Source organism: Aquarana catesbeiana, linkage group LG06 (assembly GCF_042186555.1).
Source record: "Aquarana catesbeiana isolate 2022-GZ linkage group LG06, ASM4218655v1, whole genome shotgun sequence".
In the NCBI taxonomy this organism is placed as follows: Eukaryota; Metazoa; Chordata; class Amphibia; order Anura; family Ranidae; genus Aquarana; species Aquarana catesbeiana.
Window position 1 is genome coordinate 212,871,783 of NC_133329.1, and position 17,463 is coordinate 212,889,245.

The 17,463-nt window shown below is 43.7% G+C and overlaps 1 protein-coding gene across 1 annotated transcript in view; it reads right to left on the minus strand.

Annotated features, from left to right (window-relative positions):
* Nucleotides 1-901: 901 nt before the first annotated feature.
* The window catches only part of PMM2 (phosphomannomutase 2), a 176,158-nt gene continuing 159,596 nt past the window's right edge, over nucleotides 902-17,463 (minus strand). Inside the window, exon 8 of the mRNA XM_073632978.1 lies at nucleotides 902-952. Within this exon, the coding sequence (XP_073489079.1) occupies nucleotides 917-952 (36 nt within the window). The 3' untranslated portion in view covers nucleotides 902-916. The remainder of the gene's footprint in view (nucleotides 953-17,463) is intronic.

Below are 17,463 nucleotides of genomic sequence, written 5' to 3' on the forward strand. Positions count from 1 at the left end.
CTAGCTGCCATAACCCCGGTATCCACTTCTTCGTCCGCTATCAGATAAACATGGTCTCAGCGGCGGACTTGCCGCAAGATCACTTTTATTGGTGGCGGGAGAGGGCGCCCCCCACTCCCGCCACGCTCCGTACCATTGCAGGGCGGAAGCAACGTCAAAACGTCGCTTCCGCCTATAGCTCTTAAGGGGACATTTTTTTTTTTTTTATTGCAAATATGAGATCTGAGGTCCTTTTGACCCCAGATCGCATATTTAAGTGTCCCTATCATGCTTTTTTTCTATTACAAGGGATGTTTACATTCCTTGTAATAGGAATAAAAGTGACACAATTTTTTTTTTTAAAACAAGAACAGTGTAAAAAATAAAAAGTAGTTTATAATAATAAATAATAAGAATAAGAAAAGAAACAAAAACATTTTTTAACGCTGAATTTTTTTATTTTTTTTTAGAGCTGCATGGAGGGGGGAGGGTGGGCGTGACCGGATGAGGGTATGAGAGCCTTAACGGCGCAAGGTGGAGAGCTCTGTTATCATTAGCTCTGTTATCATTCTGCTGATCAGGCCGTTATCCTGCTGACCTGGCCGGCTTCAGAGGCTTCACTCCGCTATCCTGCTGACCTGGCTGGCTTCAGAGGCTTGATTCTGTTGGCTTGATCCTATTATGCTGCTGCTGGCAGGGGCTTGAGACACCGAGGTTTAAGTCTCCGAGTTGCCGAGATACTGCTTTGAGAGCTGGAAGCTGGGATATCGAGACCCTGCATCGCAGAGCTTCCTGATATCCTTCGATATCCTGATGCCCTTCGTAGCGGTTGGCGGCTGAGCTTCTTCAATGCTGAGATGCTGTCTCGGGGATATCCTGATAGTAGTGTGCCCTGGCTGGAAGATTGGAGTCCTGAAATTTTGAGATCCCATTCCCTCTAGCAGTTGATTGTCAGCAGCTGGCTCCCTGGCTTCTACAGAACGGTAACATATAACAGTAATACAGCATTAAAGGCATACATCTATAGAATTAACTTACTGACTAACTTATTAATCTACTGTTTTTACAGTTTTTTGCCATCTGCTGCTGGCTCCTGGACCCTGGCTCTTAGTTTGAGGTCCTTCTGGCATTCATAGAGCTATAGTACTAATGATGAACTTATTATTAGTTTACTAACTTACTATTTGCTGCTTTTTGTGATCCTGCTGTTGGCTCTTGGTTCCGTGCTCCTCTGGCTTCTACAGAATATCCACAGAGTTGATTTACTGTAAATTTAATGCTTTTTGCTGCTTTTTTAAATTTTTTTTTGCTGTTTGCCTGCCTCTGTGTTGTGTAATTGAGTCACGTGATAGAGTACAGTTGATGAATATTGTCTGCTGCCTAGTACTGTGGAACAATTATACTTTTTTTTTTTTTAGGCAGCCAATCGGTTAGATTGGCTGGCTGAAGTTTCAGACACGTTGAACTGAAGATATAAGAAGTAGGCGATTATATATCATTTTTAAAAAAAATTTTCCTCTCCTTTTTTTTGGGGGGGCTTGGGATAGATGTCTCAGCCTCAGACTTGTTCAGTGACATCCAGTAAATCAACTTTTAGAGCCAACCTCTGCAGCGGTCATTTCTTCTACAAAAAAAAAGGAGCAAAGAAATCAAAGATAACAAAAACAAAGGCAGTGATGGTGACTACTTCTCAATCGTCTAACGACGTGTTAGCTACTTCAGTGGAGGATCCTTCTTCAGCTGCAGCCATCTTAGCAGCCATTATGGAATGTAAAGAGACTCTTAAGGAGCAAATGGATCGGATAGCTTCTGATGTCTCTTAGATTCGCAAGGATCTGGACGGATTCAAAGAGAGTTTCAGAGGTAGAAAATAGGGTCTCCACTTTGGAAGACTCTACTAAATGGGACTCTAAAGAGATGAAGGCTTTACAACTACAGGTTGAACGGCTACAGGAGCGAGCCAACGATACTGAAAATCGTCTTAGTAGAAATAATGTCCATATCCTGGGCTTACCAGAAAGGGCTGAAGGGACTAAACCTACTGAAGTTGCTGAGCAACTACTTATTACAATGTTGGGCCTGTGTAGTGTGCCCCCCACCTTTGTGGTGGAGCGGCACATAGGGTCCCACTAAAACCATATAAACTTGTGGCGCCCCCCAAGGCCTTTTTTGTTACGACTATTGAACTATCAGGACAGAAATATGGTTCTGGCAGCTGCCAGAGCTAAACAAGATATACCTTTTGAAAATACTAAGTTATTATTTTTTCCGGGTTATTCTTAAGAAGTTCAGCAACGTCGTAAATCTTATACGGAGATACTGCGAGAGAAGAGTATACAGTTAAGCCTTTTATTTCCCAGCAAACTGCATATTATAGATAGCGGATAAACACTTTTTTTTTTTGATACTCCAGCTGCTGCCTCTGTCTGGTTAGATGGTCGTTAAGGGATTTAGTATCCTGTATTAGGATCCCCAACATGTGTTCTCTTGGATTTCTCTTAGTCACCCTTAGTACCAACTATAGTCTCCCCTTCCCCCTCTTCCCATTTTTCCCTTGAATAGATTTGGGGAGGTGGGAGTAAATTGTTTTGTGGGGGTGTTGTTGTTTGTGTGAGGTTTTTTTTGTGTGCGTTTTTGTCTTTTTAGTATATAGGACAAGTAGATATAGTTGCCTAGTTATTTGGGATAAGGCCTTCTTCACGCCACCTTGCTTTGGATGGTGTGGGAGAAAAGCAGGAAGGGTGTATTAACGCTCGGGGTGTGTGTTTGTGTTTTTGTTAATTGTTCACACACATTGTGTCTTTGATTTTTCTTAAATCGGTTTCTCTAAATATTTGTTGCTCTTAGGACCTATTATTTTGCAATGTATATTGTAATATAATTTATTATTTCGGTATTATACTTTTTACCTTTTAGATATCATGTGACCAAGAGGTCTTTTCTATTCTGTCATGGAATGTTCGTGGTCTTAACTCAAAATTTAAAAGAGCATTGTTATTTAGATATCTGAAAAGCTATTCTCCACATATAGTGCTGCTTCAAGAAACTCATCTAATGGGAAGTAAGCTTTTGGCATCTAAGAAACCCTGGGCACAGAAGGCATATCATGCTACATATTCCACGTTTTCTAGAGGGGTTTCAATATTGATTAGTAGATCATTGCCATGTATGGTCAAGGATATATTTTCAGACCCTCAGGCTAAATTTGTTCTGGCTGTCTTCCTTCTGTGGGGACAGAGATATATAGTTGTTAGTGTATATATACCACCCCCCTTTGTGGGGACTTTTTTATATAACCTCACAAAAAAGTTCTCTTTACATGGCCCAGCTAAGTTGTTGATAATAGGAGACTTCAATGTTATACTTGATCCTGTTTTGGACAGACCAACCCCTCCCAAATATTTTTCGGGAAAACTTATTCATTGGGCCAAGATGGTAGATTTGGTAGAAGCTTGGCGATGGAAAAATCCATCAATTGGAGCATACTCTTGTTTCTCAACCTCTTATAAGACTGTCTCTCCTATTGATTTAGCGTTTGGTAATTTGGCAATATTGGCGGATATGGTGGATGTTAAATACTTGCCGAGCAGGCTATCTGATCATGCCCTACTTATGCTTACGTTTCGCATGCACCATTTTCAAGATGCAGCACAATGGAGATTGGGAACTCACTGGATTATACATCCAGATGTGGCTAATAAAATTCTGTCTCTTTTAACAGAGTATTGGGAATTCAATGTAGGGTCGTCTACTCCAGCAATAATATGGGATGCTTTTAAGGCCTATACAAGGGGACAGTACATATCTGCTATAAAAGCAGTTAATAAGGCTCAGCAAATAAGAAGTGACGCCCTGAAACTTATAGTGGAGGAAAAAACAAGCCAATATGCTGTGGATCCTTCAGAGTTAAACTTCAGTGCGCTACATTTGCATATGGTGGAGGTTACAAGGATGGATTTATACCAAAATAAACAGAAGTTTTTTGAGATCATAATGGTAGTTTTTTGGCCACGATGGCCAAACATGAACAACCTAGTATTCCGATATCGGAATTACATACTAGTTCTGGGGATATGGTCTCTACACAGCTTGGAACTCGGCAGGGCTGCCCTCTTTCTCCGTCCCTCTTTGCTATTGCTATGGAGCCTGTGGCAGAAGCTTTACGCACCTCCCCCAATATTAAGTGACTGCGGATTGGGTGGTTGGAGGAGAGGGTAGCCTTGTGTGCAGACGACCTTTTACTATTTTTAAATGATGCTGGACCCTCTCTTCAAGGGGCTTTGAAGATATTGGACTTCTTTTCAATAGTCACAGGGCTGAAGGTAAATTGGAGTAAGTCTGTGTTGTTTCCAATAGATATGGGGGCCCGCAATACAGCCTTGAAGGATACCCCACTGCAGTGGGTGGAGAACTTCAAATACTTAGGAGTTGTAATTTCCTGCTAAGCTTCAGAATTTATCTTATTTACTTTTTAGGCACCCAGCTGGTTAGGGTCGCATGGCGGCTAAATAAACTCCTCTACCCAGCTGGAAGCGACAGTAGTAGGCTCCATGGATGCTCTTAAGGCTCTTCTATTTAGGGGTCGTAGGGCACCATATTTCCTGTCGCATCATGGCAGCATACACTTTGGGTTGTAACTCCACCCCCACAACCTGATAGGACCACATAGCTATAAATTGTAGAGATGGCCCCCACCCCAGTATTCTCTAATTTTCCCTCACCTGTCAGGACCGAACGGATTAAGAAGCACCCCCTTACCGCATTCGCCCCAGCCAGGTTCTAGCCTCTCCTGGGTGGAAGTCCTTGCCTGTACAGCCTCTAAATGAGCTAGATGGAAGGAACCCCACTCTGGTGGTCTCAGGGGTATGTTGCGGCTCCAGTATAAGCCTTAAATAGGCTTAGCTGTTGTGCAGCGGTCTCCAGAACTTTTGTTTCACTTTGTTGTGTGGTCTCCTTGGTGTTGTAGTCCCCCTGTGCTCCCCGTGGCCGCCGAGCGTCGCTTCCACGCATGCGCGGTTCACAGCCTCAGGGCGTCCTTCACTCCTTGCCAGGTTCCAAGATGGCGCCGAGCGCAGCGCTACTGCGCATGCGTGAGCGGGACGTGGCTTCGGCGCCCATGGCGGCGTTTTTAAAAGGGTCTAGCCTGTCATTCTCTGCTCTTCCTGCTCCCTGAAAGGTACTCTACATACATTTCAGCCGGTTTGCACTCCTGTCATTCACCCTTCTGGGTAAGTGCTTTTCCTTTCTCCATGCACGTTCTCTTCCTGGTCTGCCTGTGTGTTTATACCTGCCTATATCTCTCCCAGGTGTATCACCTTCCTTTCTATGGAGGCCGCTGCCCCAGCAGATCACCATCAGCCAAATAGGTAAGGGGGGGGATTCCCATGGTAAGTAGTGAAGATTGAAAAAGAGAGCAGAATCGTACTAACGCTGCCTAATTGGTCAGCCCTATCAGGTCATCAAGGTCGTCAAAATCAAGATGAAGAGAGACCTCCCACAGGAGAAGCCGCTCCAGCCATAGGCGAAGCCGCTCACACGGAAGAAGCCGCCCAGGCCATAGGAGAAGCCGTAGAAGGAGTCGTTCCTATTCAAGACATATAAGTTCCTACCACAGAAGATCCCCTGCACGCAGACACCAGTCTCCTGTGCACCCCTCCCGTCCGGCCGGAAATGCTTGCTGGGTATGCGGGGCCACAGCCCTTCCAGACAAACTAGCTTGCCGCAGATGTATTGATGAGGCCACCAGGGAGAAAGAGCTGGCTACTATAGAGCCTTTGGGTGTCCCTGCTCTGCATGTCTCAACTCCGGATGCGGAGGTTACAGCCCAGGGCGCTTCACCATCCCATCCCAGTACATCAAGGGAACAGGAATTCCCGTCAGACGATGAAGAACTAGAAGCATCAGCTGGTTTTGATTTCTCGCTTATAGGACCTTTCGTGAAATTGGTCAAGGATGCGATAAGCTAGGAGGAACCGGAGGAGGTTCAGCAGAAGCAGAGGAAGTATTTTCCGAACCTCAAAAGGGTTCCAGAAGCTTTGCCATTCATCGAGGAGCTAGATGACCTGATTAAAGAGGAATGGCAGAACCCCGAAAAAAAGATTAGTCTTTCCTACAGACTTGCCAAGTTATACCCGCTGAAGGAACCCAAGGTATCTCCCTTGGTTTCTGCTCCGGTAGTAGACGCTTCTTTGATGCGCCTAGCCAGACATGTGACGCTTCCCATTGAAGAGGCAGTGACATTCAGGGACGTGCTGGACAGGAAGGTTGATACTGATCTTAAAAGGGCTTACCTATTCGCAGGTGGCGCCTGCAGACCAGCAGTGACTCTGGCCGCTGTTGGGAAAGCTATTTCCAGTTGGTCTTCAAGTACCGCAAAACTAGTCACAGATCAAGAGCAAATCATTAAGGCTTTGCAAGAACTTAGCCTTGCAGGGGACTTTGTGGCCGAGGCCTCCGTGGACACTATTAGATCTGCATCAAGATCCATGCTAGCCACTGTGATGGCCAGAAGGGCGCTATGGCTTAAACCCTGGTCGGCCGACCCTGCCTCAAAATCCAATTGGTGCCGAATTCCGTACGATGGGGTAAGCCTCTTCGGGGCAAAGCTGGATGCTGCAATTTCTAAGGTGACAGGCGGAAAGTCAGGTCTCATCCCATCAGACAGGAGGCTGAAACAACAAGGGCCGCCTCCCCTGAGGCGCAATCTCCCAGAGAGATATAGGGATGCGAAGGCCTATAGGCCCGGGAAAGAATACAGGAGAAGCTGGAAGAACCCTCAGACTTCCTTCCTCAAGTTCCAGAAACCCAAAACCCCTGCCTCCAATGACCAGAAGTCTTTTTGAAGGTGCGCCCGCCCAACCAGCAGTAGTGGGTGCCAGACTCACAAAGTTCAAACTGGTTTGGGCGGGAATGATAAAAGACCCATGGACAGTATCCACCATCCATCTCGGACACAGATGGTCCTTCAAAGGTCACCCCCCAAGGGATCAATTTTGTTCAACCAAACTTCCTCCTTCCCAAGAGAAAAGGCTGGCTCTAGTCCAGTATATTCAAGATCTGCTCCAAAAGCGAGCAATAGTGGCGGTCCCAACAGCACAAAGAGGCAAAGGTTTCTATTCCCCGCTCTTCCTAGTAAAAAAGAAGTCAGGGGACTTTTGTCCAGTCCTGGATCTAAAGAACCTCAACCGGTCAATCCGGATAGAAACGTTCAAGATGGAGAGCCTACAATCAATCCTCCAGGCAATAAACCAGGGAGATTGGATGCTTTCAATCGACCTCCAAGACGCATACCTACATATCCCTATCCACAACGAATTCCAGAAATTCCTCCGTTTCACTCTAAACTGTCGGCACTTCCAGTTCCGAAGTCTCCAGTTCGGGATCTCCACCGCACCCAGGACCTTTACAAAGGTCCTATTACCTGTAATAGCCCACTTGAGAGAAAAAGGATTGAGGGTCCACCATTACCTGGACGACATCCTGCTTCTCTCAGACGGCAAGGAGTCTCTCATCCAACTTCGGGAAGTTCTGGTCTCCACATTACAGTCCCTAGGGTGGCTGATAAATTGGAAAAAAAAGCAACATCCATCCCACACAGAGAATTGTCTTTCTGGGGGCCAAGCTGGACACAAGGGAGAACACAGTGGAGCTTCCACAGGGAAAGATTCCTCTCCTAATTCAGAGGATGAAAAGGGCAATCTTGGCCACAAGGCTACCGGCCAGAGCATGCCTCAGTATCCTGGGCTCCTTAGCGTCCACCATTCCAATGGTCCAGTGGGCTCAATGGAACTCGAGGCCTCTCCAAATATCCTTTCTGCACCAGTGGAACGGTACGTCAATGTCCCAGCCGATCTACATCTCTAAGGAGGTAAAACAATCATTGCATTGGTGGACACGACCTTGCAACTTGAGAAGGTGCAAACATATAATCACTCCTCATCAAGAGATAGTGACCTCAGATGCCAGTCTGCAGGGGTGGGGAGCTCACTATCAGGACTATACGGCTCAGGGCCGCTGGCCATTCAGGACACAGGACTCAGTGTCGAATGTTTTGGAGATGAAAGCAGCACTTCAGGCTCTCCTGGCCTTCAGTTCCCTCTTGAGGGAGTAGCATGTCCTTCTGAGGATGGACAACAAAGTGGCGGTCGCCTATATCAACAGGCAGGGGGGCACCAGAAGCAGGTCCATGATGCAGGAGGTCCGTCCTGTTCTAGAATGGGCACAGCTGAACCTATTGGACTTAAGGGCGGTTTATGTTCCGGGAGTCCAGAACGTCTTGGCCGACTCGCTGAGCAGGAAGTTCACCTCCAACGAGTGGTCTCTGAGTCCACAGGCCTATGCTCTCATATCCCGGACCTGGGCTCACCGGAGATAGACCTAGCTGCAACACCGGAAAACACAAAATGCCAGAGATTCCTGCCAAGGATACCCTTTCCTTCGGCGGAGGGGACGGATTGCCTCCAGCACCCCTGGGACTTTCGCCTGGGGTACATTTTTCCTCCGACTCCCCTCATAGGGAGATTCCTCCTGAGGCTCAAGAAATCAACGGCAGTGGTGGTAGCAGTAATTCCTTTCTGGCCAAGAAGGCCATGGTTTACTACCCTCATGCAGCTGAACACGGCAGATCCCCTGCTCCTCCCGTTATCGACGGACCTGCTCTCCCAAGGTTGTCTTCTTCCCCCGAATCCGGAGAAGCTATATTTGATGGCCTGGAGACTGAAAGGGCTAGAGCAAGGCTGCTCCCAGAAGGTGGTGGATACCTTACACCAGGCCAGAAGACCTACCACCAACAATACATACAGACGGGTCTGGGAGAAATTTGTCACTTTCACTCAACAGCAAGGTTGGGACTCATCCTCCCCGTCGGTGTCACAGATCCTGGAATTTCTTCAATTAGGCCTAGAGAAAGGCCTTAGGTCAAGCACCCTGAAGGTTCAGGTGTCGGCCCTGTCCACCTTGACAGGAGTTAAATGGGCACAAGGTCCCCTTGTAATTCAGTTTCAAAGGGCCTGTCTAAAACTGAGGCCCCCCAGAAAACCTTCCTTTCTGGTCTGGGACCTTTCAGTTGTTCTGGAAGCGCTATCGAAGGAGCCTTTTTTCCCTATCAAGAACATCTCCCTCTGGGATCTAACTTTGAAAGTTTCGTTCTTAATAGCCATAACATCGGCTAAAAGGGTGTCAGAGATGCAAGCCTTAATGGTTAGTGAACCATATCTGGTTGTTTTTCCAGACAGACTAGTCCTAAGACTAGGGCTGAAACAACTAATCGATTAATCGACAACTAATCGATTATGAAATTAATCGATTACTATTTTCATAATCGATTAATCGGCCAGTAACATAATGTGGTTAAAAAAAAAAAATAAGCCCTTTATAATACAAAAAGAGCAAATAATCGCTACTGTAACTATTTCTTTCACAATTCTACAGTAAAAAAATTAACCCCTTACAGTAGTGATTTGCTTTTTTGTACTATAAAAGGCTAATATTCGTTTTTTTAACCCCATTATGTTACTAATCGTCTTACACCTGGTTCACATCTATGTGTTTTTTGGTGCTTTTTGCTGAAATGGACTACAGTTCATTTACATGGTTTCCAATGGGACACGTTCACATCTATGCTTTTTCAGCCGCTGCGTATTTGGAAAGCGTCAGTGACTTTTTTTAACGCAAAACAGTGCTTTTTTGGTTCAACATACTTCAATGGAGAAGCTGCAGAAAAGCATGTAATGCGTTTTTGCAGCAATTTGTGTTTTTTAATCTGCCCAACAACAAATGCAAAAAACGCAAATAGCAGCAAAATCACGTGCGCAAAAATCAAAACGCACAGCAAAGAGCACTGCAGAAACAGATCAAAAGCAAACTGCATAGGTGTGTACCGAGCCTTATGCTGGCCACACCGATCAATTTTCAGATGAGAATATTCAGACGAATAATCTTTGTACATTCGATGAATGAAAGAATGTTTGAAATTTTCACTTGTTTTTAACATTCTGTTTTTAAAATAATTGTAGTTTCTGAACGAAAACCCACATACACTGTCTGATAATCCCTTTCACCAAGAAGTTTTTTATTTTTTCCAAATTTTCCCATTACTGTGGTTGAAAATGAACGTCGATTTGACCCCACTAACGCTTAGAAAATCGAACGAACGTTCTTATCTCTCCTCTAATAGTATATACAGTATATCTGTTCTGTGTCATTCTCAGAGTGGATTAGATATTTTGCTCCCTAACCATATAGTTGGCTAATTTTATTTACCACTGCATAGAGATATTTAGGAACGAATTGCTTTTTTTAAAACTTTACATATTAACTAAATTATACACCACACTTTTTTTTTTTAAGGTTATTAACCGATTAATCGATTAATCGAAACAATAATCGGTCAACTAATCGATTATGAAAATAATCGTTAGTTGCAGCCCTACCTAAGACCTTCGGATCGCTTCATCCCCAAGGTATCCTCATCCTTTCACTTCAACCAGGAGATTAATCTCCCAGCACTCAGCATGGATCAGGGCGATCCTCACCCATTAGACGTCAAAGGTAACGTCTTGGAATACCTCTCGGCAACCAAATCCATCAGAAAGACGGAAAGTCTCCTAATCATTCCGCATGGATTCAGGAGAGGTCAAGCGGCATCCTCACGCACCATCGCGTCATGGCTAGTAAACACCATCAAGAAGGCCTATTCATTAAGTAACCATCAAATACCTGAGGGCTTAAGGGCACACTCCACCAGGGCAGTGGCAACCTCCTGGGTGGAATATTGTAGAGTCTCGGCGGAGACAATTTGCAGAGCGGCTACCTGGTCCTCCAGGAACACCTTTATGTCTCATTATAAGGTGGATTCCGCTCGCTTATCCAAAGTGGATTTCGGGAGATCCGTTATCCAGGCCAATTCTTCTATTCTTTGTGAATAAATTTAGTTTGCATTCCCACCTTGTTGTGCGAGTTATTCCCCAAAGTGTGTGCTGCCATGATGCGTCAGGAAAACGGAAAATTGTATACTCACCTTTCCGTAATTTTCCTTTCCTGTCGCATCTTCATGGCAGCATACAATCTCCCACCCTTCTGAGGTGATATATACAAAGAATACTGGGGTGGGGGCCATCTCTACAATTTATAGCAATGTGGTCCTATCAGGTTGTGGGGGCGGAGTCACAACCCAAAGTGTATGCTGCCATGAAGATGCGACAGGAAAGGAAAATTACGGAAAGGTGAGTATACAATTTTCTGTTTTGTTGACTCCTTCAATGCTTACTACTATGCAAGCCTGGATGGCTGGTCTTAGATGTGAGCATTATCCTAAAGATGCTTTTTCTCCAAATCCACATTTATGGTTTAATCCTACCCTTCCTTGATTTTTTAAAACACCGGAGCCTATTGCATGGACAAAATATAATATAAAAACACACTCTCAGGTGATTACCGATCGGAAACTATCTACTTTTTCTATACTTACTTCGACTTTCAATGCTCCAAATTCCCATAGATATTTTCAGCTTCAACACATATTTCATACACAATTTCCACAGGACAGTTTAAAGATTAGACAATCTGCTTTAGAATTAGCACTTAGGTCTGCGTGTTTGAATAGGCCTACTTCGAGATTGTATTCTCATCTTATATTAATCTATATCTTGCCATTAGAGGCTCTTAGAGCTAGGTGGGTGTGAGATATACCAGATCTAGATATGCAGGATTGGAGGGGTGTGTGCGATTTCCCTCTGCGATCTTTGAGAGATTGTATGATTCAATATAAATTGATACATAGAGCATATATTACGCCATACAGACATAAAAAGTTAAATCCTGTGTACTCTTCAGATTGTTGGAGATGTGGAACAACTCGGGGATTTTACACACATCTTCTGGACTTGTCCATACATAGTTATTTTTTTGGAAGGAAGTGGTGGATTTATTGAATTCTATCACCTCTGCTCTTTTACTGATCTCAATGTCTGTTTGTTTATTGGGTTTGGTAGAGACTATTCTTCCTATAGCGTCTGAGCGAATATTTGCTAATATAACACTATTCTACGCAAGAAAAGCTATTGCGTTGCATTAGAAGAAACCTCGGTCCCTACGCTCTCATATTGGAAACAATTGGTAAATAATAATCTTCCATTATATAGAGATACGTATATGAACAGGGGTTGCCCTAGTAAGTACGATAAAGTGTGGGCCAAGTGGTTGGATAAACCGTTTACAGCATGGAACGTCCACGGGGGCCATTATCCATAACATGAGAATTTTTATGAGTATAGGTTTGGAGCCATTGGGGAGAGAAGTAACTAATGCTTGTCCCTTTTTTTTTTCTTCCCTTTCCCCCTTTTTCTTTCTCCTATAGATGCATTGTTTCTATATTGGACGGTTTTTATTCATATTCCTGGTTCAATGTGTATGATGTTTTTGTTGTGATTTGTGTTGTTTGTTTGTTAAGAAAACTAATAAAAAGATTTATAAATAAAAAAAAATCGTTAGAGCAAGAGCAATAATTCTAGCCCTACCTCAAAAACATGCAGCCTGTAGAATTTTTTAAACGTCGCCTATGGAGATTTTAAGGGTAAAACTTTGTCACCATTCCACGAGCGGGCACAATTATGAAGCATGACATGTTGGGTATCAATTTACTTGGTGTAACATCATCTTTCACAATATAAAAGAAAATTGGGCTAACTTTACTGCTGTCTTATTTTTTAATTCAAAAAAGTGTATTTTTTCCAAAAAAGTGCGCTTGTAAGACCACTGAGCAAATACAGTGTGACAAAGTATTGTAATGACCGCCATTTTATTCTCTAGGGTGTTAGAAACCCCAAACATTATATATATATTTTTTCTAAGTAATTTTCTAGCAAAAAAAATGTTTTAACTTGTTAAAGAAAAAAATAAAAAAAAAATAAAAAATTAACTTGTAAACAAGTTTGAAAAATAGGCCTTTTCCTTAAGTGGTTAAAATTGCACACACTTGTGGAATTGTGCCAAAGTTCAGTACTTATAAATCTCCATAGGAGACGCTTTAAAAGTTTTTACAAGTTACATGTTTAGAGTTACAGAGGAGGTCTAGTGCTAGAATTAATGCTCTTGCTCGAACGATCGCAGCGTATGTAACCTGTGTGTATCTGGCTCTGATACTAGCCAATGCCTCATCAGCCACTGACCTCACCGTACGTCCCTGCTCCACTGATCACTTCAATGCTCTCTCTCTTTTTCCTTTCAATGTTCCAGAGGGTGAAGACAGAAAAGCCACTGTACATTCCTTTATCAAAATGAACTTAAATACATTAAGATTGGTACATTCACATTAATTAGTTCGATCTTTCAGCATGCGGATATGACAGCTTAATCTGCCCGGTATAGCTACACATACTGATGTTGTCATGCACAGAAGCTGCACTCGCACCTGGAAGCTAAGAGCACTAGTAAATGTGAGTGTACTAATTTTAGGTGCCTTTTAATAAAAGATTTTACACTATATTGGTCTTTATGTGCCTGTGATTCATGGAGATGAAAATAGAAAGAGCTTTAAAGAGATCGGTGGAGATGGCGTTTTTTTTCCCACCAAGGGGTATCTACCCACTTTTAATGTAAAGGGTCAGTGTCAAAGTTTCTGGTGAGTTATCTATCTACACAGAAGGTCTCTTTATGGCATGGAGCACATTGTTTGAAAAAAACACTTGGTTTAAAGCAGAGGGTACATTATGAATGAATGTGGCTATATTGTTAAATGTTGCACTTTGTTTTTAATAATTGAGGACTAGGTGTATATTGTAAGGTATTCACATTAACACTGTGAAATAAGAAGTGCTTTATAACATTACGTTATAAGTCAGTGAGACCATAGGCTGTTTGGTAAAGCAGCTTAGATATTTAAAAAAAAAAAAATAGTGTAGGCCAGGTTTATAAGCTTTTTTTTTTTTTTTTTTTTTTTTTTAGTACAAGGTAAACAGAACAGTGACAACAGGCCCAACAAGTAGCTGAAGACTTCATCCACAGAGGCCTGCACATCCAGCTAGTAAAACTTGGAGAAAAGATTACTAAAGACCAGGTGGAAGACTTGCAAAGATGGTTATAAGATGCTTCATGTTGGACATTCCAACCGATCTGGTGGACTGAGCACAAATAGGTATTGGAGGTACCTTTTCTTTGAGAACGTAAGCCCTTGCAATGAGTTCTTATTTGGTTCAGATGATGTCAAGCGTGTGGGGCGGCAACCAGGTGAGGAGTACAAAGACAAGTGTGTCTTGCCTACAGTCAAGCATGGTGGTGGGAATGTCATGGTCTAGGGCTGCCAGCACTGGGGAGCTACAGTTCTTTGAGGGAACCATGAATGTCAACATTTACTGTGACATACTGAAGCAGAGCATGATCCAATCCCTTCGGAGACTGGGCAATAGTCCAACATAACGACCCCAAACACACCTCCAAGACAACCTCTGCCTTGCTAAAGAAGCTGAGGGCAAAGGTGATGGACTGGCCAATCATGTCTCCAGACTGAAAACCCTATTGAGCATCTGTGGGGCATCTTCAAATGGAATGTGGAGCTCCTCAACGCAGCAAGGGCCTGTGTCCCTGCGTTGTGGAGGCAGTCTCAACCACGGTTATGTGGTACTCTAACGTTAATTACATTCTCCATGTGGAGGAACTGACAGCTACACTAATACGGAAGAACAATTTAGAGACAAGTGGAGGCCCTGGAGACATTTCACTTGTATGGAAGCTTACCTGCAGGAGGTGGTCCGTTCCGAGTCCTAATTGAGCTAAATCTGTCAGCAGCCCAGAGTTGCTTGCTGGGGCTTCTGTCTGCTTTGCAGGAGTATGACCCATCTGCTTTGTTTTGGTTCCCCCCCCCCTTCTCTTCCTTTAGTTACTGCTAAACTCTTGCGACTTAGCCGTTGTAACGGCAATTATAAAAATCGGTAGACTTCTCGACAGATGTGTGTTATGTGATATTTATAGACGAACAAACAATGTACAAAGTTAGAAATGCTAACATATCTATCCGTTTTCTTTTATCACTAGAGTTACTCAATCTCATTTGTTGAAACTTCAATGTTTGATACGTGTACTTTTGGGCCTTTAAGACCCTTGGCTTCACTGATTATAGATGCTAAGCAATACATAAACTGTCAGCAAACGTTTTCATAAGTCTTGTCTGTTTTCGGTATTTGGTGTCTGCCGATTAAGTGTTTCCTTATTTGTGAAAATGACTTGACTTGTATCTGAGATGCTTTGCCATAATTAAAAAAAAAAGAAAAAGGAAGGTGGAGGAGCGCAAGGTTTCTAACATCCACCAGCTCCGTGATGTCATCATGGAGGAGTGGAAGAGGACTCCAGTGGCAACCTGTGAAGCTCTGGTGAACTCCATGCCCAAGAGGGTTAAGGCAGTGCTGGAAAATAATGGTGGCCACACAAAATATTGGCCCAGTTTGGACATTTTCACTTAGGGGTGTACTCACTTTTGTTGCCAGTGGTTTAGACATGGCTGTGGATCAAGTTTTTTTTTTAATTTATAGCAAATTTACACTGTTATACAAGCTGTACACTCACTACTTTACATTGTAGCAAAGTGTAATTTCTTCAGTGTTGTCACATGAAAAGATATAATAAAATATTTACAAAAATGTGTGGGGTGTGCTCACTTTTGTGAGATATTGTAGATCTGGACAAGGATTCCACTTTTCTGTGAGTCAGATCCTTAACCACTTGCCACCGCTCCCACCGTCAAATGACGGCTGGGCGGCGCAGCTCTCATTCTGGGTGGACATCATATGACGGCCTCCCAGAATGACCACTCTCGCACGCCCACGCCGTGTTGCTAGGACACGGTGTGTCCCCGATCTGTGTAAAGAGCCGTGGCTCTTTACCTATGTGATCGGCTGTGTCCAATCACAGCCGGTCAAATGTAAACACGGAAATTCCGGTAATCGGTGCTCTTCGCCTCACACTGACAGAGTGTGAGGAGAGGAGAGCCAATCAGTGGCATCTTCTCACAGAGGACATCTAGGGATGTAATCAGGGCACTGATCATCAGCGCCTTGATTACAATTAAGTGCCAGCAATGCCACTTCCAGCAATCAGTGCCCACAATTGGCACCAATCTGTGCCAGCAATCAGTGGACATCAGTGCTGCCCATCAGTGCCACCTATCTGTGCCCACCAGTGCTGCCTAATCTGTGCCCAGTGCCACCTATCAGTGACCATAAGTGTGGCATATTCGTGCCTCATCAATGCCGCCTATCAGCGCCCATCAGTGAAGGAGAAAAAAAATTACTTATTTACAAAACTTACTGACGGAAAACAAAGAAGAGTGATTAAATACCACCAAAAGCAAGCTCTATTTGTGTGAATAAAATGATAAAAATTTCACATGGTTACAGTGTAGCATGACCGCGCAATTGTCATTCAAAGTGTGACAGCACTGAAAGCTGAAAATTGCCTTGGGCAGGAAGGGGGTGTAAGTGCCCTGTATTGAGGTGGTTAAAGGATACATTCACCTTTGGAGCATGTTACGCATTACATCCATATTTGGGGGGGAGGGGGGGGTTCAACATGCAAGATGCTCTAAGTCCCCCCCTTGACAGCAGGCAGGGGTCACTCTCCATGGCCACAGCTGCGTCATTCATTTACAGAGGTCTGTGAATGAGAAAACTACAAGTGCCATCTTCCACCACAGCAGACTGCAGGTGCAATACTTTGCAGGCTCCTTTTTTTCTGCAAAAATCTGTACATTTATTTTCCCAAAGTGAATAGCCTTACTCAACTAGATCCACAGGGCGAGTCTTCAAAGCCCTTCTGGTATCAGGGCCATCCGCAATCACTACGCAGATTTACAGTGCATCTGGAAAGTATTCACAGCGCTTCACTTTTTCCACAATTTGTTATGTTACAGCCTTATTCCAAAATGGATTAATTATATTCCTCACAATTCTATAAACAATACCCCCATAATGACAACATGAAAAAAGTTTGTTTGAAATTTTTGCAAATTTACTAAAAATAAAAAAAAAAAAAAAAAAAATCACATGTACATAAGTATTCACAGCCTTGTGCTTCGACAAAGTATTGAGCACTTTGTCACCAATTACAGCCTCAAGTCTTTTTGGAGTATGATGCTACAAGCCAGGCACAACTATTTTGGGCAGTTTCTCCCATTCTTCTTTGCAGGACCTCTCAAGCTCCATCAGGTTGGATGAACGGCCATTTTCAGATCTCTCCAGAGATGTTCAAGTCTGGGCCACGCAAGTACATTCAGAGTTGTCCCGTAGCCACTCCTTTTGTTATCTTGGCTGTGTGCTTAGAATTGTTGTCCTGCTGGAAGATGAACCTTCGCCCCAGTCTGAGGTCCAGAGTGCTCTGGACAAGGTTTTCATCAAGGTTGTCTCTGAACATTGCTTTCCCTCGATCCCGGACTAGTCTACAAATTCCTGCCACTGAAAAACATCCCCACAGCATGATGCTGCCAACACCATGCTTCAC